This window comes from Manacus candei, unplaced genomic scaffold (assembly GCF_025592945.1).
Source record: "Manacus candei isolate 608988 ecotype Guabito, Panama unplaced genomic scaffold, ASM2559294v1 h1tg000057l, whole genome shotgun sequence".
Taxonomy (NCBI): Eukaryota; Metazoa; Chordata; class Aves; order Passeriformes; family Pipridae; genus Manacus; species Manacus candei.
Window position 1 is genome coordinate 4,029,503 of NW_026138105.1, and position 21,923 is coordinate 4,051,425.

The following is a 21,923-nucleotide window of genomic DNA, read 5'->3' on the forward strand; positions in this document are numbered from 1 at the left end:
ATAAATAATGAAAGCAAATATTTGCAGTGACTACAATAATATGGCATCAGTCCTTTTCTGAGAAGATTTTTCATACAAAAAATCCCCCCACAATTCTTTTCATGACATTAATTTCCAGAAGAAAAGCTCTTTACAAATAGTAGACTGTCTCTTTAAAAAATACTTCCCTGTTATCCAACAATTTCCCAGGTGAATGAATTGTGCTCATGAATGATACTGAACTCAACTTGCCATTTATATTCATATTTATCTATGAATCAAACTCTTTTTATTTCACTAGTAGATTAATTCAGTATGACTCACATTTGAGAAATAAAACCCATGGGTCTGATTTTGTCCTCATACTTGGAAAAGGGATATGGTTATGAGATACACCTTGTTTAATTCTAAGTTTGTACAGATGTCGATGTCTGTAGTACATCAGTCAGGGAAAGAGATTTCTGAGCCTTGTTCCCTTGTTATACATGAATAGGGATATAAAAATGTGGTAAGTGTGGAGCAGGTAGGCAATCATAAATTTTCATAAAAAAAGAACTGCAGATTAAGTGACAGTAGCTTAAAGCAAGTGCATAGAAATATTAACTTATTTTATGCAGCACAATGTATAATTAAACTCTAGAGCTTGTTGACAGAGTCTTATTCCAGACTGACTCAAGAAAGATGTTGGGAAGAAGATCAATGGGTAGCTAATCAATGACAGGGATAGATGGAGCTTTGACCTTAAAAATCTTGATATTGCTGACTGTCAGAAACTTGAAATGGTAAATTCTGCTTCACAGTGCCCTGATTCTTGTGTTCTGCTTAAAGTGGCCACTTGGTCACTGCTGGAAACCACGTGTTGAGGTAGATGGACTTTTTCTTATATTGTCCTTAAACATATTTTTTTCATAGTTAGCACAGATAGTTCTCAACATCTGTTCTGTGACATCCAGATTGACTTGACAGTATTATAAATATGTGCTTTACCAAAAGTTGTGCAAAAACAAACTGTGGAAACTTTCCTAGGAAAGGTTACCTGGCTGGCAGAGGGGGCTGTGCTTTGACCTGTCCTTCTGTAGTAATATTTGTGATTCAGGGCTCCCAGGTCAGTGTACAGGACAGTGAACTGGCTCTGACCCTAATCCTAGTCTGTTGGGGATGAAATACTGGGAAAGAGTCAAAGCACCCCTGCAAAGGGAAATCACACCTCCCAAATCCATAGCTACCTACAAGGAGATTATCGGGAATATTCACCTTGGAATCTTTACTGCAGTGGGTGCCTGGAGGATGAGAGGCAAAGGAAAACTGGAATGAGAGATTTTGGACTGATTATAAAGAAAAACTCTGAGGGCAGTCAAGCAATGGAACAGGTTTTCCAGAGAGGATGGGCAGTCCCCTTGGGAGCTTTGGAAGAGTTTACCATCAGTGGTAAGCTCACAGCTGACCCTGCTTTGAGCAGGGGCTTGACCTGAGGCCCCTCCAACCCAGATTAGTCCACGTTGCTTTGTTCTACCTTAACAAGGACAGGTGTAAGATTTATTTTCTTGGAGATAGGGTTGTTCTTTGGCAACGAGCAAAAAACTGTGTCTGAAAACGTGCTCATGCACCTGATGGAAACCCCATTTCTTTATGTTGGGAGGGGGAGTTTGCTCTTTAAAAAAACCACTGTGTGCCTGAGTCTGGTTCTGAAGGTTTTGCAGTTGAGCATTTTGACAGCCTTCCTTTCAAGTTTACATTCAGCCCTCAATGGTTGCTGTAATTTCACTTTTCCAACAGCAGCGAAGCAGCCCCAGCCGAGGTCTGCCGGGCGATGACGTTCCTTCAGCTGTCATTTGTCAGAACACACTCATGTAATGTTAATGAACAATGTGCAGAGCCATTAAAAACTCAATTACAGCTTTCTTCTTTACTGCAGACGTGAGGGAACGCAATCATAAAGTGCTGATGTGTAAACACAATGGCCACCATCTGCTGCAGAGCAGCGCTTCGGCTCCAGAAAGACGGGATGTGTTACAGATGCACCAATAATAGGACGCTTATCAAGGCATCATTATGCACCAAGCAGGGGAAAAATTGAAATTTATGGCCAGCTAGAGAGCACTTCATGGTTTAATCCCCCAATTTTCGGTGCTATGTTTAATAACTAGGAGAGAGTGGCGTTTTATGTTGCTGCCGCTGGAGCGGGTTTTTGAAAATGAATTTATTTTCCGTCTTCCCGTCCTCCTTCCTTCTGGCTGATCTGGGCATAGCACGTTCATTTTTAGTTATTCAGGGTAAAACCAGCAAGATATTAATTAATCTAACTTGTTGATCCGGGAGCACCAAGTTTAATTGACCCGATATTCAATTTGTTTTAATGAGCTTATGCTTCTGTTTCCAATAAACATAGAAAATAACTCTTACACAGTGTAGAGAAGCTTTTTCTCCCCCCAAACTAATTTTTTTCAGTTCAGTGTTGGCTTTGACATTTGAACTTTTCTGGATGGAAGTAAACAAAACAGTGAGGCTAAATGATATTTTTGTTTCTTCCGTTACTATTTTTCCCAACTGGATATGCAAAGCTCTTAAATAAGAGTTTCTCCAAGATACCTTTTGTTTTATTCAGCTTCTTGCCTGGAGACATTTAGGAGGCTTTCAGTCATCTGTTGATCAATAATTTCCCTTTGTGACATATTAATTCATTCCCCAGTTCTTTGTATAAGTGGAGAATGTGAAAAGTGATTTGTTGGTGCCAGGCCAGATTGTATCTCCCTTATTTGCACATACAGGCCTATAAATTGGGAATAAGTCCCATCAGCTTCAATTCTGTGCTCAGCCTAAAGAAAGCTGTCAGACTCTGAATCACAATATGTGAGTTTTTATTAGGGAATCAGGAAATTATAAGGAAAACCTCATTTGTTTTTAAAAGGCCAGTTTAGTTTGGTTTTGGTTTATTTTTTTTCCTATTGGGAACTATTTTTATGATCTCTCACCTGCCCCTAAGTGGTGGATCCTGCCCAGACAAGCTCCACTGGACATGGATGTTTTTGATAGGATAGTAGATCTTGGAGCATGTAGAGCAACTTTGTGAAGGCCCCAGAGGACAGGATACCTGCTCAGGTTCACTCTGGGACAAGAAAAATGAAAATGTGCGTATTTGGAGGCCGATTTACAGGGTATAATTTATTCACAGCTGAATTTTCTAGATCTTCATATCCTTGCACCCAACAGCAATAACTGTCCTGATGGAACTCTGAGTTTTCCTCCCCAGCATGGCCAGGCTGGAGGTGGCTCTGGGAGATCCTCTGGTGTGGGCCATGCCTGGACTAACCATGGGAAGGGTTTGTGGTGGGAGCTGCCACACCAAGTCCCTGCAGTGACAAGGCCTGTGGTACAATCAGTAGATGACAAACTCATTTAAACCCAAAGTGAGTACTTTCCTGTGACAGACATGGTACTATAAGTGGAAACTTTTCATCTTTTCCACTGTCATATAAAATCATGCCTCTTATCAGGACTTTTCTTGAGACAGTTATGTTTCTTATACTGTCTCCTCCTGTGTCTCTAGAAATGTTGCATTAAAAAAATCATATGCTATAAATAGGAAGCTGTGAATAATTTGCCCGTGACAATTGTTTGTAAGGCTATTTTTTAGTAACTAATTATTTTACCAAGTGCTTTTTGGTGCATGGGTACTTTACTTGCTGGTGTTGTCAGTGCTGGATTCAGGCTCCACACTCTCCCCAGAATTGTCAGCAGCTGCACAAAAGGCTGTTGTCACTGCTAAGAGATTGTGATTCATTTTTTTGTGGGTGGCAAAAAATAAAATTGTAATTATTGCTTGGAACTTTTTATAAAAGCTGATGGGTTTTTTTCTCCCGGAGGAAAGCTCGTTATTTTTATATATGAACCTGTAAAAGTGAAACACTCCCTAACTTTTCCTCTCATTGAAACACTTCCCTCCCCCTTTGCTGCTCAGGACTATATTATGTTAGACACAGGGCAGGTTCTGAGTAGCTCTTTAGGGTAGGATAATCTACATATGATCCAAATTAAAAAGAGTTGAGGAAGATGCCCAGAAGTGGAATGCTGTGCCACAGGATCCAGTCAATTAGGCTGTCATAGAAACAGAACTCAAATTTCAGTGTCTCAAAAGTTTAGTTTATTTGGGTAGATTTTTAAGAATAGTCTGGATGTGGTACGTGCTGAAGAAGAGGATTTTGTGGTTAACTGGTAGCAGAATTACACCAGCCTTGGACATTTGTCAGGATCCTGATTATTAGAGAGGAACTCTAATTGAAAAGTTTGGATTCAGCTCTTACATTTCTCAGAAAATGTGAACCTGGAACTTCTCGATTTGGGGCCATTTTGGTTTTCAGCATATCAAAATGAAGGACAGGATTGCCAGAGACCATCTTGCCTATAAATTTTCTTGTTTCTTGTAGAGCCTCTTCCCCAGCTGTGCTTATTGTACTTGAATTTTCCAAGGTCTTTAGAGTGTAGGATTTTTTCTTTTCCTTTTTCTTTTTTTTTAAAGATTGACTTCCTTCTGCGTCCGAGCTTGTCAGTCCTTTACAAAATGCATATATATCATATAAACACAGGGGGAAAATACATTTTTTTGTGAGAGAAAGTTGCTCATCCTGTTATAAATTTCAAACATGTGACTGTTCACTGCACAGAATTGATCCAAATGGTTGTGTGGTCCCCCTGCTAGGATGGGGAATAGGGGAAGTCAGAAGGTCAGAAGTGAGACAGTACTTTTCAAGCTCAGTCTTCTGAGCACTGTACATTTGTAGCATTGCCTTGGCAGCAGCATCAGAGCTGAGAGTGTCAAGAGGGTTGTGCTTGATGAAAAACTCTCATTCCTGGCTGCTGACACGCAGAATTCCCCCCCTGCTCCAGTGTCTCAGTGTTTTCTCCATCTTTTTCTGAGTGTGAGTGTCTGTGCCCACATAAAGGAGATCCTTTAAACAGAATTGAATCAAATAACTCTGATAATGTTCTGCCTTATTGCCAACATTTGTCACCTTGATGCATCTGTGAGGAGATGAGTCGAGGCACGAGGTGCTATAAAATAACTGCCTGATGAATCAGAATGTGAGTTCAACATCGAGTGCCGTGGTTAATATGATGCAAGATTCCAGGTGAACAAACTCATAAATTGCCTTACTATATATTCCCCTCCCTAAATTCAGCCTGCCTTCCCTCCTACAAGAATAATTGGCCTGTTGCATTATTACAAGTTGAGATTTTGCTCTTCTGCCAACAAGCCTCGTTCGTCTGGGCTCTCAAAATTGGGCTTTTCTCAACACAGCCTTCAGAACTTTCAAGAGCCAGGGTTCACAGGCGTAGATTGGCATGAAGTGGGCAGGGGCACGTGGGCAAACATCAGCTGAGAATTTTGTCTGTTGTCGTGGTTTTCGTATTAAATCACAGAATTGTTAAATCTGGAAAAGACTTTTAAAGATCATCAAGTCCCAGTAACACCTCCATGCTCACCACTAAACCATGTGCTTGAGTGTCATATCTACACAGTTTTTGAACACTTCCAGAAGTGGTACTCCACCACTTCCTTGGACAGTCCATTCCAGTGCTTTACAACCCTTTCCATGAAGAAATTTTATCTAATATCCAATCTAAATCTCCTCTGGTACAACTTGAGGCCATTTCCTCTCATCCTGTCACTTGTTACCTTGTATTAAATATGCCTTTCAGGGGCTGTATGCAGTAGGAGAACCTTGTTGCTGCTTGAAGTGGGAATGGGCTTTTATTTGGAGTGCCTTTTATCACAAGGTGCTAAAATAACACAAGCTAAACGGTACTTTGGTTTTGATTTTTAAGTTACCCAACTAAAGTGGTTCTAGTTGGCCCTGAATCCACTGGTGTACCTACCCTGTAATTTTAATATCCTTTCATTCTGCTACCTAACAACGTGCATCAAATAGCTGGTTTGAGTTCCTCAGATGAATGTTGTGGTTTGTGCCTTCTGAGGGAATCGCTGAGTGTAAAACCGGAGCTGTTTACACTGAAAAAGCCAAGCAAACCCACTTTCTCTCCTCTTTTGGCTCTCCCCCTTAGGCTCCTTCATGATGGTGAACAGCTCTGGGCGAGCATCAGGGCAGAAAGCCCACCTGCTGCTGCCCACCCTGAAGGAGAACGACACCCACTGCATCGACTTCCACTATTACCTGTCGAGCAGGGACCGGTCCAGCCCCGGCTCCCTCAACGTCTACGTGAAGGTGAACGGGGGCCCCCAGGGCAATCCCATCTGGAATGTCTCGGGAGTCGTGACGGAGGGCTGGGTGAAGGCAGAGCTGGCCATCAGCACCTTCTGGCCACATTTTTATCAGGTATGTGTCTGTGTTTTTCTCTCCCTTTCCTTGGCTTTGTTGTTAGCAAGAGTTGTTTTGTAAATCGACTCTCGACTTCTTCCCATCCTGATAAATTCATGTGTGGTGGTTATATCTTGACATGTTTCTTCCCACTTCACCCTTTCTCTTTAGTTGTTTTCAGGTCACAGAGTGATGGATGAGAGTCAGATTATTAACAAGTTAAAAGCCCCTTGTTCATGATAGAATGGGCACATAAACCAACTTGTATTGGCACTTTCCATGGCCCTGTGTAGTTGTAAATACAACTGAGTTTCTAGATGTGTAACTGTACTTTGCATAAATTTGCCTGAACTATTTTTGGCCCTTGGTTGGTTCCCTAAGAAGTATTATTTCTTCACTCAGCTTTACATCTGGACTTTTCCTGTGTCCATATGAGGGGGTAGCATAATAAACTACTAATAAAATCTTGTGCCGTGGTATCAACATAAGTATGTTCTTCACCAGATCCTCAGTTCCTCTTCTTTTTAGCATTTCTTGTAACCTAGTTTTATTTATTCTGTTAAAATTTTATTTTTGAACCAAGCATGAAGTAGAGGAATGCAATGAATAAATTGGTTTTCTGGTTATATTAATTTTACATCTACTTGTTAGTTGCCCACTTCTAACTTCATGTGACAACTTTGCAACCATTGTTTTAGTTTTAGTTAGATAAATTTGGACACAGTGGACTCACATATTTCTTGTTAAGTGTTAAAGGAGTATTTTTGTGTTGTTTTATATTCAAGACACACAAAAGAAAAAAAAGCCTGGCAGGTAATTGCATCCTAAACCTTGCAGGAAATTTGATGTACATATGATACTAATAAAAGACATGAGTGAGGTAGGAATTAAGACAGAACAAACTATGAAAAGGCAGCAAATAGTCTGTGGGTAGGAAGCAGCAGGTAGAAAAGCCTCTTTTTTTTTTTTTTTTGCTTCTAATAACTGGGTAGGAGGTCTGTAAAATCTGAGCTGAAGCAGAAGGGCTTTAATGTTCTGAAAGAGTTGTGGATATGGGCAGAATCCATGGGAGGAGGGGATGAAGAGATGCAGATGTGTGCAGAGTGGTGTTTTAAGGGCAGGGCACAAGTTGTCCCCTTTCTGAAGGCTCACCCTGAAGTGCTTCTGCTCAATCTGAATTAACAGGAGCCTGCTCCTGCACCAGGATTTGCTTCCTTGGAGCTGCTCCACAGAGATGACAGGAATGATCTTTCAATCAGTGCTTGTAAAACCTGGAAAAGCCAGTCTGATCTGGCACTAAGAGGCATCCTGCTCTCAGATATGTCAATAGTGGGCTTCCTGAGCCTCACTTAGGTCTTTTACAAGTCCTTTTGCAGGTCAAGTTTGCTTTTCCTGGGTTAAAAAAAAATCCTTTAAATCAAACAAGAATTTTCCACTGCAGCACAAAAATGAGCAGTTTGGAAGGCAGCAGTAACTGCCCAGGAGTAGCTCCTTCCTAGAAAATGAAAGGGGCTTCTTTTTTACTTTTTGGTGAGTCAGAGCGATGTTTCCTTCTATTTATACTTCTATTATTATTCCTTAAGCATGGCTTTTACAATGTGAGATCTGTCCCACTATTCTGGGGGTCTAGGAGACTGATCTGTCTTCAGTCCCTGATTTTATAAACTGTCTTGTTGATGGTCTGCAGTCCTGTGAGCTTCTACATTTAATCAAGGTTTAAAAAAATATAAAAATAAAGAAAAAAGAGAACTTTAAGCTGCAAAGACGAAGAGGAAAAATTATCAGTATTTGGCAGCCTGAAGTAACAGTTCTTGCTAAGGGAGTCCAGAGGTGGCAGGACAACAAAAACTTGACTGTGTTGCTGCCTGAGGAGTGTTTCATTTCACTCTCAGGGTCTGGGATGTGCCAGTGGAGTGTTATTTAGTAAAATCCTAGGATGGTTTGCATTGGAAGGGACCTCAAAGCTCATCCCATTCCACCCTCTGCCATGGGCAGGGACACCTTCCACTAGCCCAGGTTGCTCCAAGCCCTGTCCAACCTGGCCTTGGACACTTCCAGGGATGGGGCAACCACAGCTTCTCTGGGCAACCTGTGCCAGGGCCTCCCCACCCTCACATTTGCCATTTATCTGTCAGCCTCAGATGAAAATTGCAGTCCTGGAGAACTCTTTGCCTGCAAGAGGCCTGAGAGCATGTTCTGTGTTTTGAAAGCACTGGGTAACGTGGGAAAAACCAGCATTTATCCTAAATATTGAAGTGTGCATCAGGCAAAATGTGGATTATACTCTTAATGCACAGAAACCTCACCATCCTGAATTGTGAGGGAAAAAATAACCTGGAACTCTCTGGCTCTGGGGCTTTGATGAGTACTTGGAGCCTTGGAGATGTGACTGGTGGAAAACTTATCCAAGCCATTTGCCAGAGGTCACGTTTTAGGTCTGGCAGTTCTTTGCAAGGATCACAGGAGTCATCTGGCTGCAAAAAACACTCTACTGAGGCAGAAGTGTAGGGCTGGTGGAGATTTATCATGCCTGCCCTAGGGTTACTTGCACTTGGATTCCCAGCCTGCAAATGGTTTTAGTGGAACGAGAAAAAGCCGTTAATAGTTCCTGGGGAAAGGTAATACTTGTAATCTTGAATTACTGCTCACCACGAGGATGAACTCAGTCCCAGAATGCACCAAGGGCAGCACTAGAGCCTGGCAGGAAGGTGTTTTTGTGATGTATAGCAAGGAGTGTTATTGATCCAGGCCTGGAGAAAACTGTTTGTACCACACCAGATGAGCTGCTAACACAGACATTGTGGGTAAATCACAGCCCTGAAATGTGGGGCTGTTTATTGGTGAGGAAACATGAAATGGGTTTGTATTTGCAGTTCTCAGGAGCATTTAAGGATGTTTTTTTTAAGAGTGAAGCTTGGTATTTTGTCATCTTTATTAATTTCTGAGAAGTTCCTTAAGTTCAAGGCGTTGTTGAATGTCTTTCTCAACCATTCTGCTGCATTTCCAACTGAATTTAAGAGGACATGAGCAATGCTCAGTGTGAAATTTGCAGAAATGGGCCCCCTAAGCTTTTATTCCTGCCTTTTCCTCATGCTGGGTCTCAGTTCCCTGTTTTTAGGAATACCTGGATGCTTCCAGGCTTCTCACTTTGATAGAGATGCTGCAAAATTTAGAAAAAAACAAGAGTGTGGAAGTTTGAACTGGGAAATAACAATATCTGAGTGTGACACAGAACAGAGAATAAAATAGTCACACAATATTGGTTGAGTTCAGAGCAATCCTCTCCTCAGTGGATTTTGCACCAGTGTGCATGGATTTTTTTAGAGGCTGACTGTTGTTACTGGATTAAATTACATTGTGCTGTACTAAAGACTCTGTACATATTTGGAATTAACCAGTTCTCTGTGTATCAGTGCCTACTCTTGCCACACACTAATAGCTGATGCCAATGCCTTGGAGTAGTTTTCTTCCCAAGTTCTTGCAGGAAGTTGAAAATCAGTTTATTGTGGCTTTTGGCTTCTCACAAATGCAAAACTAGAATAAGATTTTGTAGCTCTAATGTTGCCCTTTAATTCAAGCCTGAAGGGATTTGCAGCAGTGCCTTGTGTGACCTTCCCAGTGAGTGTAATTTTTATCAGGAACGACATTTAATTTCTAAAGTAATTATGATTTCAATACTAAGGGCTCCTGTTTCACACTGTTATTTTATATGGTCCCTAAAAAGCCTATCAAGGACCTTGGTAACACAAAACACTTGTTAATAGATTATATCTTCCTGAGACTTGCTGCTTCCCAGTGCTCCTTGGACAACCAGTCTCCTTGTTGTCCAGTCTCCTCTGGAGCAGAACTTTGTTTCTACAGATTGTTAACACTTGAACTTTTCTTGCTTTGTAGCTTTGCCAGTTCATTTTTGTGTTCTACCTGTTTTTATCATGTTCTGGTTTTTTGTTTTTTTTTTTGTTTTTTTGGTTTTTTTTTAACATGAATGTATTTCAGGAGATCTCACATCTGGCTGTGTTTTGAATCAGGGGAGCAGATCTTAGTCATGAAAACACAAGTAGGAGTTATGCTCTGGAAATTAGTAACAGCAATTCTGCACTTAGGAAGGACATAGTGGTCTAAATTCAGAGCCAGGGCTTGCAGTGAGCAGCATTTCAGCAGTTGAACTTCTTACTGTATTAAATCTTCTGATTAAGGAGATGAAGCAGCAGCTGAACAGTGACAGACTGGAAATGCCATCTTTTATTTAAAATGAAAATAAGTGTTGAAAACTGGTTTTAAATAGATAACTTTGTGTTCTGGTAGTGAATTTTGGAAGTTACAAATTACTGAAATCCTTTCTCCTCTGGAACAAGGAGCTGCACTAGAACACTGCTGTAATGGCAGTAGCTGTGCCAGCTGAATGTGTTAATTAACTCTGCCCTTGAAAACCTCATACTCGTGCAAAAATGAGCAGTTCAGTACAGTGTGAACATTTCTTCAGTAGGATGGAATGAACCTGGGGATATCCCTTTCAAATGCAGGGACAGAATCCATTACATCTCCACCCATTCAGGTTTTTAACATAGTAGAGGATAGCACTTCATTCCTTGGGGAAGAGAATCACTAATTTGAGTGATAATCAGCCTGCAATTTTCTTTTTTCTGTTGCAGTTTAACATTTGTAAGCTTCCCATTCCTTGCAGAGTCATAGCATGATCCAAATTGGAAGGGATCCATAAGGATCATGGAGCCCAACTCCCTGCTCCTTGCAGGGCTACCAAAAACCCAACCTGAGAGTGTCCTTCAGATGCTCCATGAGCTCTGACAGGCTTGGTGCTGTGACCACTTCCCTGGGGAGCCTGTTCCAGGGTCAGACCTCCCTCCCAGAGCTCTTTTCCTGATGTCCAGCCTGACCTTGCCCTGACTCAGCTTTGTTCCATTTCCCTGTGTCCTGTCACTGGTCACCAGAGTGAGATCAGCACCTTCCCCTCCACTGCCTCCCTGGAGGAGCTCAGCAATTAAATTAGTTTTAATGATCTCATTATCAGTTTTTTAGCTTGGTTGTTTTGTTGGTTTTTTTCCCTGCACTCCTGTGTATTTTTAGGATACTTCAGGGCAGCTTTCCAGGTAAAAATCACAAACCCATAGGGCGGAATGATATTTTTGTTCATCTGTGATTGAAAATCTGTCTTTTCAGACCCAAATTAGTGGAATGTCTTCATTATCCAGATATGTAAATAGTAAAAAAAATGCTAGTTAGTGTACCATTAATGTAGTGAAATGCTACATGTGGTTTTAAAGAATATTCCTTCTCAGATCATGGTATTCAATCCAGGGAAAGGCAGAAACAACTTCTTATATCTGGGAGAATCTTATTTCAGTCCAATAACTGGAATCCAGTGTCATCCTTTGCTCATAATTTGCTTTCTAATCCTACAAGGACCTGCATGTCCAATCAGGATTTTCCCCCAGAGAATCCAGGCACAGTTACTGCTTCAGTAAGAGAATTCTATTCATGTACAGCTTTCTCCAATTTTCCAAGAGCACGATGTCAAGTGATTATTCACTAATGTTCTAAGACTGCTGCTTAAAGTGAATATAGGTGTGTGTATACAGACAGGGTACCTTTTGCTTTTCCAAATCAGTTATCTCTAATCCTAGTAAGTGTTGCTGTAAATTTTTGTTTCCACACCAAACAGATTTGCATTGTATGTACAGACTGAACTGCCCTGGTATTATCCCTTTGTTATTAGTGATTAAATGCCTTGAATGACTCAGACACTGGAATAAGAGCAGAATGTGGTGAAATGACTAATGTGGGTGTTCTTTTTAAGAACTTTTTTCCTTTCTCTTGTGTTTCAGGTGATCTTTGAGTCGGTGTCTCTGAAAGGACACCCCGGGTACATCGCAGTGGATGAAGTCAGAGTTCTCGCCCATCCATGCAGTGAGCACTCCTTGTTTTTCTGACTCTATTGATGTGTTATATGCCAGGCTTTGCAGTCTGAAGGAGTGATTTACTCCACTGGGTTAGCACTAAAATGTCTTCTGTCCCCTCCAAGAGCTCTAAAGACACTCAGACTTGCATAATTACCCAACTATGCCAGCTGTGCAAAAGTCTCTCAGTCTCCAGCTAGAGCCAGGACTTCTGTGGAATTCTCTCTTCCTGCCTTGTTATGAACACATAAAACTGGTGGTTTTATTATTTTTGAATCACATTGCTGTAGAAAACAGTCTGAAAAAAAGGTTCTCATAATGACCTGTGTGGTTGACTTAAGAAAAGAACCACCAGATTGTTGCAGTGTTTCCTTGGCAGTGTTTCCTGTCCCAAAGGTCAGTCTCTCTCAACAAATGTTAAACCCACTCAGCACCCCCTGTAAAGATATTAAAATAAATCTTATTCAGGGAGTGGACTTGCACAGGAGTAGAAACTAATGCAGGTTCATTAAGTTGTTCGTAAATGTTGGTGCTGTGGTTCTTCTACTGCAGCTGCAACAATAAGTTTAAATTTATTCAGTTATTTGTCACATTCAAAGAAGTCTTGAGCCCCTGTCTTTGAATCTGAACTTGTTTGGTTTCTTTATGCACCTACAGTGTGGCTTGAGGACTTTGCCTATATTATGTATATAATATGCAGTTTATTGTAAAGATGTTTTATTTACAGCCCCTCTCACTGGCTCATGGTTTCAGTAAACCAGTGACAGCTGCTCACAAAAAAAAACACATGTTGATGGAGTGAAATCAACTGGTTTTCCTGCAATCAGAATGTCAAAGAACAGCTGCCATTCAATGTGACAAACATGGTTCTGCTCAAGTTTAACAGGACATTTCTGATAACTGCAGGGTGGTTAATTGCTGTTTAAGTAAATTATATTTGTATTTACCATGTGCTCATTGCTCAGGCTTTTGGGTGCATTTACTTCATTAAGAAATACTTACAGTCTGTATTAACCAGATGTTGCTGATAACTGGCAGCATCCAGGCAAATCCCCAAATGGTCTGTGTGCCTTCACAGCCTGCTGGGTGATGGCTGGTCCCTTTGCTGGGAAAGAGGCCACTGAACAAACCATGGGGCAAAGCCTCAACAAGAAAATGAGGGGATTTTAAAAAGTTGGGCAGGATGCTGTGTTACACTTCATTAAGTAAACTGATTGTGAATAATCCATTTCTCCAAGTATGTTCAGGTCCTTCTTCCAAAATAAGGGCATTTTTTGCAGAGTCAACACCAAAATTATTCAAACAGGGTTGTTTTGTTCGGTTTTTTTATTTGATTTGCAACCTGCAGCACACAGAGGTCATTACAAGCTGCAAGTTCTCTGCAGTCCCTGTAAATGCTTCTCCTGTTGTATTCCCAGTGTTGCTTTAGTTGTTCAGCAGTGACAGTCACCAGGGTAAATGTCACCCATTTCCTTGTACAGGCTTTGCCCCTCAGGCTCGTTTTACAGTTGTTATAAATCCAAACACGGGGACCACGAAGCTCCAAGTGACCCTGGAGGTTACTGAAGTCATTGCTCTTATTTCTTCATCTCTGCTTTGCCTTCCCAGGTGACAGTACAGCCCCCAAACCAAGGTATCAGCAAAAACAGGGAAATGCCCCTAATGGCACAGTAATGGGCAAAAATAAATATATTGCTGCTCTTATCTTCCCCCCCCCATTTGTCCTGTGAAGGGATGCACTGCAGTATCCATTGTCACTATACTAAAAGCTTGTTGGCTCTGTGCATGAGCCCCTGCCATCACAGGACATGCTCCAGAAGCTGGGCAGACCTCAGGACCAGGATTTTGGGATTGGTGTGACTGCACCCTTGTATTTGGAGCTGCCTTAGACCTGCCCACTGCAGACTGCAGGCAGAAATTCCTAAAATTAGCCTGAGAATACCCTGTAGAACACTCTGACTGTCACCCAGAGGTAGTTTCCCAGTAAACCTTGATGCATATTCCTGATGCTGAGAAAGCAGGATGGTAGAGAGTCACTGTCCTTCAGGAGCTGTCAGCAAACTGAGCATGTGGTGAAGGGGACACAGAGGTAGATAAAAATATTTGACATGATGTATAGACACGTGTTCTCTGTTCATGTGTCTGCAGTACACAAATATTTGTATGTCAAGCCTCATACACAGCCACAGATGGCCACATTCTTTTCAAGCTCTTGGATTCCAACAGAAGGAGACAGGTTGGAATATCCTCTGAAATTATGGATTTCATCAATGTCTGATCATACTAAAAAATGTAAAGATGAAGTTGAAAGCCTCTGACCTTTATAGGCTTGCAAGGCTGTTCGGTGTGTCCTACTAAAAGTTTTCCAGTGGTGCACAAACCTTCTGAAGCCTGGCAAGAACTATGGTCGCTTAAAGGTGTCAGACTCACTGCTGTAATCTTGTTTATGATTTTGTCATTTCAATTAGAGATGTAACTGAGTCTGGTATTTAGTCAAAAAGATAATCCTCTGATCTAGGTCCTTTGTGAACAAATTGCATGTCTGCATTTTAATATCACTGGTTTAATTTTGAACTAATGCTGAATTTAGTAACGGCAAAACACTGATATATCAGTGATCTTCAGCTAAACCAGTGACACAGTGCTGTCAGTTATATGAATATTTCATTTCATATCTGATTTGATATTAATGATGCATTATTCTAAAGGTCTAGGACGTATTTGATAGTCAATAAAATAAAAAGGATGAAAGACCCCTGTGAAAATGCGGTTTGGGTCAGTCACGCTTGACAAGCACAGAAGCATTTGATTTTTCTTTGACCTTTTTAGAAACACAGCTTTCTGAAGAAAAGAAATGACTCAATCACTCTTTATAGCAAGCAATAACAAATCGTGCCAATGACCATGAACTTGTGATTTGATCCAAATCTGTGTTTTTTAGATGTGCCAGGGCTCTCTTAAGATCCCTCAGGCCATCCTCCCTCAGATCCATCACCCACCTCTCTCTGCAGGGAGTAGTTAAACACTGAAGGACAGATTGATTTTGCAAAAACACCTTGTCAAGGACAGCCCTGATGCCTTGCTGAGTGTTTCCCTCTGGGGTGGTGTAACACAGGCAGTCACTGCCTTGCTCTACCCTTGCAATACTTTGCCTCTTTTGTCAGGAAAAGCCCCTCATTTCCTGCGGCTCCAGAACGTGGAGGTGAACGTGGGCCAGAACGCGACGTTCCAGTGCATTGCTGGGGGGAAATGGTCCCAGCACGACAAGCTCTGGCTCCAGGTAAAGTAATGACCTCTTTTGGAGTGTTTTTTCCTCTTTGGTTTGGTTTGATTTGATTGTTTTTTGCAAGTAAAATGAATAGGTAGAGGAAGACTGGGGTGCGGGGCAACATCTTTCCATTGAGACCTTTTGAGAACTGCCTTACATAGTTTCTAGGTGAGAGTTTAAGGTGACAAAGTGCAGAGTCATGATACTGAAAATGGAAAAAAATGGCCAGGACAGCAAAATTCTGGTTTCAAACAAATGCCCATGTACCTGTAAACACTCAGTCATAAAGCAGAGGAGACAACAAGTCGAGTAGCTCTTCCCTTCTTATTATGCAATCAGCTTTCCTCTCACCCTGCAGAAAGGTTCTTAGCCTGGAGTCAGTGACAATATGGTAAGAGGAAAACCTGCTTTAAGGTCTGGGATGACTTACCTGCATAGTGAAAACAGGCAAACCGAGTTTGTACCCACTGTGTTTCTTGCTCCCAGTTTCCCTTGGCTGTGTTAACAGCAGATTATTTTAGTTACTAAGAGACCAAAACATTCCCCCTCTGGGTGTCTTATTTTCAACCTACTTGTTGGACTTGAGAGTCTGGGTCCTGCTCTTCATGTGGGTGCAGTAACACCCTTGAGAATCCATTTTCAGAGTTAGAGATGGAACAGACACCAACCTGAACATCCATCAACACGGGGAGTGTGTGTTTCCCAGCGAAGGACAAAATTGTTTCTCCTGCCCTTGGAAGTGCTCTGATATGGGGACTCCCAGCATTACCATTCCAGAAGTTTTTAAAATAGTTGAATTCTTAAATGCTTCATATGCCAAACAAGTCAAGAGGATTCTCTGGCTGTATGTTGGGCCAACAGAAACTTTCAGAACACTTAAGCCAGTTAACAGGTTTTATTCTCAGCTTGGGCAGATGTGACTGAGGGTCTGATCACCCCCTGTTTGTAACATCTGAGGCAGAGAGGAAGGGCCTTTGCAGTCAAATAGTTAACAGATTTTGTCAAACCTTATAATTGACTTCAGACATTTTAATAAATTTTAAAAATAGCATTTTCAAATTTAGTTTAAATAGAGGAATTGGTTTACCTAATCAAAAAAATTAAAATCAGTACAGGGGAAAAGGCTTAGGTTGGTGGGAAATGTAGTTGGCATTATGAAAAAATGATTATTACAGTCAGTAATTGTGCTCTCATCACAGCTGTTCTACTAAAAATCACATTTTTAGCTGAAATTTCTTTACCTGTTGTGTACTTCTAGCATTCATGGAGTCACATTTTTGGCTTATTCTTCATCTTTTTTTATTATTTTTTTTTAGTTCTTTTGGTAAAATCTTTCCTCTGTTATGATTAGATGTGTGTAAAAACAGTTCTGACCTGGAACAGTATAAATCTTTCCCTTTGAGAAGCAGAGTTTTGGAAAGAAATCATTATTGTTGTTAATGGAAACCTGTTTTCCACTCTAGAAAACTGAAACATTTAATGAAAATAACCTTGGAAACATCCCCAAAACCTCATTACTGGAAACCAACAGAACAGCAGTGTGCTTTCCTTTGAAATTCCCAATAAACTAGACCAATGAGCAAGTTGACATATTTATGCTGTGGAGAACTATTCCTAGCTAATTCTTCATCTGTCCCTTTTCCAGTTGGAAAAGTGTAGTCTGGCATTGGTAGAGAGGTTTATTGAGGAATATTGGACATATGAGGGTGTCTGCTCATCCAACCAATTTATTTAAATTGGTCCAGAATCAAAGTTTTACATCTGAAAATGCCAAGTTTGTCGAATCTGTTCGTTTGTAGCGTTTTCCCAGGTGTACACAAAGCCTTCAGTTGTTGTGTTTTCATATCCAAGCTGGGCCTCTAATTACACTGTGTGGAATTGCACAGTCAGAGCTGTCACTCTCCAGCCTTTGGAGTCATTAATCACAGAGTCACAGAATATCCTGAGCTGGAAGACACCCACAAGGATCATCCAGTGCAGCTCCTGGCCCTGCACAGACACCCCAACAATCCCACCCTGTCCCTCAGAGCGTTGTCCAAACCCTCCTGGAGCTCTGGCAGCCTTGGGGCTGTGCCCACTGCCCTGGGGAGCCTGGGCAGTGCCAACCACCCTCTGGGGGAAGAACCTTTTCCTGAGATCCAACCTAAACCTTCCCTGGCACAGCTCCAGCCATTCCCTCAGGTCCTTTCCCTGCTCACAGGGAGCAGAGATTGGAGCTGTCCTTGGGAGGAAGCTGCAGACCCTGATGAGGTCTGACCTCAGTCTCCTCTAACTGTGGGTTTCCCTCTAGACCCTTCACCATCTTCATATCCCTGGAACACATCAAATGCCCAAAAATGTTTCAAAAATTAAACAGAAGTGAAAACTTAAATATATCATAGAATCATAGAATGGTCTGGGTTGGAAGAGGTCTTAGAGATCATCCCAAATGACAGGGACACCTTCCACCGGCCCAGGTTGCTCCAAGCCCCATCCAGCCTGGCCTTGGACACTCCCAGGGATGGGAGGCAGCCACAGCTTCTCTGGGCAACCTGTGCCAGGGCCTCCCCACCCTCACATATGTGTGAGAACATTCAGGACCCTGTGCATTTCTCCAGGGTGTTTCTGTCAGCCTTCTCCTGACAAACTCTGCCTGCCTAAAATCCCTCCCCTCAGCGCGAACACGAAGGTCTGCCCGACGTTAAGCGCGGCAAAGACCGAATGAAACACGGATGCATAAAGGCATAATCCACGTGTCTTCCTAACCTGGGTTATTCCTCTCTGCCCTTGCAGCAGTGGAATGGGAGGGACACAGCCCTGATGGTCACTCGAGTGGTCAACCACCGCCGTTTCTCGGCCACGGTGAGCGTGGCCGACACCTCCCAGCGCAGCATCAGCAAGTACCGCTGTGTCATCCGCTCCGACGGCGGGTCCGGAGTGTCCAACTATGCAGAGCTCATTGTGAAAGGTAGGTGGCTTCCAAGCAGCGACTTCATGCAAGAGGAGTGTTTCCTCTATATAAAAACTGACATTCTGTCAGACCTTCTTGTTTCGTTCTCGTTAAAAGAAGGGAAAAAAAGGGTCAAAGGGACGTGGATTTAAATCACTGACTTAAAAGGGGTATTTGAGTCTGAACTTTGGACACAGCCCCTATTTGTAAGCTTTTGTAGTAATGTGTGGTGGCTGTGGAGACTTCCTGTAGCCAGCTAGAGTTTGGCTGTCAGTCAGCTTCGTTTGCTTTACTTTACAATATTTTATTAGGCATTAATAACCTGGAGATGGAGCATTGCATGTCAGGAGAGGCTGCTTGGGACTGCTGGGAATAAATACTGGGATTGATTCTGCTGACGTCCTGAAATATGGAGTAGAGGCATCAGTAGTTCTTGAGGGATGCTTGGATTTTAGCCCTGTTAATTACTGTGATTCAGGAGCTGAACTTGTGCCTGACATGTGCAAAGTGTGTCTTAATCTCACCTTCATGAGGCCTGTGCTAAAGTGCTGTTCACTATTCTGCTTTTTTATTTATTTTTAAACTTACCTGAGTTGCAGCACAGGGATGCTGCATCACTGACTCTTAGTGGGGAAATCAGAAAGTGGCTGAGTAGTTCCTGAGGTGCTTCATGTTTGGGATGGGGGGTGATGTGAGGGTCTCCTCAGAGAGTATAATTTTATTGCTCTAAATGTTTCACTTTTTTTGGAAATGGAGGAAGCTGTAGCAATGAGATCAAGTTGTCCACTGTGCTGCTTTCTGCCAACTGCCTGTGTCATTTGATGATCAGTGTGCTGATACCTTTATAATGCCTTGGAGTGTGGTGTGGTGCAGATGTTCAGACTCCACAGATCATGAAGAAAATGCTCCTTTTGGGTGCCAAGTGCTTTTAATTCCCACTTGGTGATCTCACATCTTGTTCAAATCTGGAGGAATTAATTCATGACTAAAATGGGATGGAGTTGCCAGGAGTGGCAGAGCTGGGATGGGATCATAGCTAAAGAGAGGGAAGGCAGTTTTCCAGAGCAACCAGGTAGCAGAATATTGCAAGTTCACAGAATATTCTGAGTTGGAAGGGACCCACAAGGATCATGGAGTCCAACTCTTCAGTGAATGGCCCTCAGGGGATCAAACCTGGTGTTGTGAGCACCAGACTTTAACCAGCTGAGCTGACCTCAGGGTCTGGAGTAGGTGTCTGGCACTTCCATAATTGTTGTTATAAGCAGGGAAAAACCAACAGAATAAGTCAGACCCACGAATGGTTGGATGTCCACCAGGAGAGATGTTGGTAGATTCATTGCTGGGTTGCTCAGGCACATCCAGGAAACCTCAGGAGAATCATATTGTTATGGAAAGGTGCACTCCTGGTCCTCATTCCTGGTTAGGAGGCAGGGAAGGTGAAGTGGCTCACTGGAGGTCAGTGTGGTGCAGCCCTGTGACACTCTGGGTACTTCCAGCCAGGCTGGCTCATTTTAATGGGAATAACAGGGAATTTGTAATGCGGGTGCACAGGCTGAAATGAAAGCAAATTGGAATTGTTTAATTCTGAAGAGGTGTTTATTGAATTGCAGTAATGTACTTGAGCATACATTAAATTAGTCTGTAATTGAAGTTTTGCTCAATTAATAGTCTTGCTCCTAAACCTGCTAAATCCAAGCTAATGCTCTGCTTCCCTCGATCAGATGAACATAAAATCATAGAGGATTTCTTCAGCAAAGGTTAAGATCTAGAAGTGTATCTGTATATCTTTATAATGTAAAACTTTGCTTGCTTCCCTGTGCATAAGGTATTTTATTGGAGTATTGAAAATGAAAAGTAATTTACATTTCTCAATATTGAATGTTAACATTTGGTAGACACTGAAATAGAGATTTTGCTTTGAAATGCACGTCCTTCTACACCCTAAATTGGACAATAAATACCTGTATCAGCGAATGAAATGATCAATGACATGAAACACACACCACCTTGCTTGTCTGTGGGCATCTTCACTAAGAACAAAGTAATTACTGGAAATCTTGCACAAAAGAACATTAGTTTCAATTTATTGCAGTATATGTAGTGACAGGAGTACATCTGTAGTACTGTGAAAATGCAGACAGCTCTTTGCTCTATGTGCTAATGCTTGTCTGTCTTCTGACTGTTGTATAAATGACAATACATTTATTCTTCTCTTGGCACTCTTGAATCATAATAGCCAGGCCAGAGAAACCTGTAATTTCCATCTGTCCACTTTACCATCCTTTGGTGCTCCAGTGGAAATAGCTCTTCTCTGTTTCTCACCTCTCACGGTTGCATACATAGTAATTTAATACAATTTTGCACAGGGCAGTTAAAAAAAAAAACCCAAACCCAGAGATTCTGTGTCTGCTCTCACCTGAACAGGATGTTTCTTGTCTGGAGTTGTCTTTTAAGTAAAAGCTGTGTGGCAGTTATTGTTTTCTGAGCTAAATGGAGGTTGTGCTTCTGTAAAGGTTGTTTAAAACACTGGGAATTGGCTCAAATCTAATCATTTAAGGTCTGTGCTAATGTCAGTGTCCTTCCAGGACACTTGTCACATTATGAAGGTTGTGGATAACATCCTAAACTCTCTGTGTGTGTGTATGGAGGATTGTTTGCAGTTGCTCTTTTCCCCCCTGATCCCTTTCAGATACTCTGGATGCTTAAATTAACTCCTAAATATATGATGGGAATGGGTGAAGAGCTGATAAACGGGGAATACTACAGTGTCTGTCTATAATGTATTTTTTGTGAGCTGACTTTTCTGAGACTTTCCTTTTTCAGGAAGTCCCTCAAATTTATTTTGTTGCTACCTGATGCAAATACTTTTAAGGCTCCTGGTGTTTTCCAAGGATCTGATCTGCTACTCCAGGGGTGGGAGTGCTCAACAGAGCCCCTCTGCAGACCCCCAAGGGGCTGTTCCACTTCTCTTCAGTTTTGTCTTAGTTGATTTTCAAAGTGCTTGGCTGAAAAGTAATCTTGTCTCTTGTCTGAGTGGCTTTCTGTCAGCCTTGTGATGTTTGGGACAGCTCATCTTTTATCAGGCTTTTCTCAGTCACAGGAGGAGCCTTGAGTGACACCAGAGGGAGAGGTGGGTTCTTTGTCAGAGTTGTTTACAGTTGTTTACTGTTCTTTCTCTGGGTCTTTTCTGGTGTGATGCTTGTCACTGTAATTGCACCATCTGTTTATTAACTCACCAGGTACACAGTGAAAACTGCTCTGGTGAGCTGAGTCTGTTCCTAAAAGCAGACACCAGAATAAACAATAAAAACCCAAACCACCAAACAACGTAAAACAACATATACACAGGCACCAAATAAACCTAAACGAAACCCCACGTCAAGTTACTGGAGCTGAGATGCTCGAGTGTGAAAAATATGATAAATAATTATATGTTTAAATAAATCTTTAAGCTTCTCCAGTGTTAAATACGCTGTGAAAATTCCAGATTTACAGTTCTAAGGCAGACTCATCAAGGA

The 21,923-nt window shown here is 41.8% G+C and overlaps 1 protein-coding gene across 1 annotated transcript in view; it reads left to right on the forward strand.

Moving 5' to 3' along the window:
- Positions 1-21,923, forward strand: part of PTPRT (protein tyrosine phosphatase receptor type T) — a 457,975-nt gene that overhangs the window by 172,331 nt on the left and 263,721 nt on the right. Inside the window, exons 3-6 of the mRNA XM_051802833.1 lie at positions 6,040-6,311; positions 12,137-12,218; positions 15,373-15,488; positions 18,249-18,423. Of these exons, the coding sequence (XP_051658793.1) occupies positions 6,040-6,311; positions 12,137-12,218; positions 15,373-15,488; positions 18,249-18,423 (645 nt within the window). The remainder of the gene's footprint in view (positions 1-6,039; positions 6,312-12,136; positions 12,219-15,372; positions 15,489-18,248; positions 18,424-21,923) is intronic.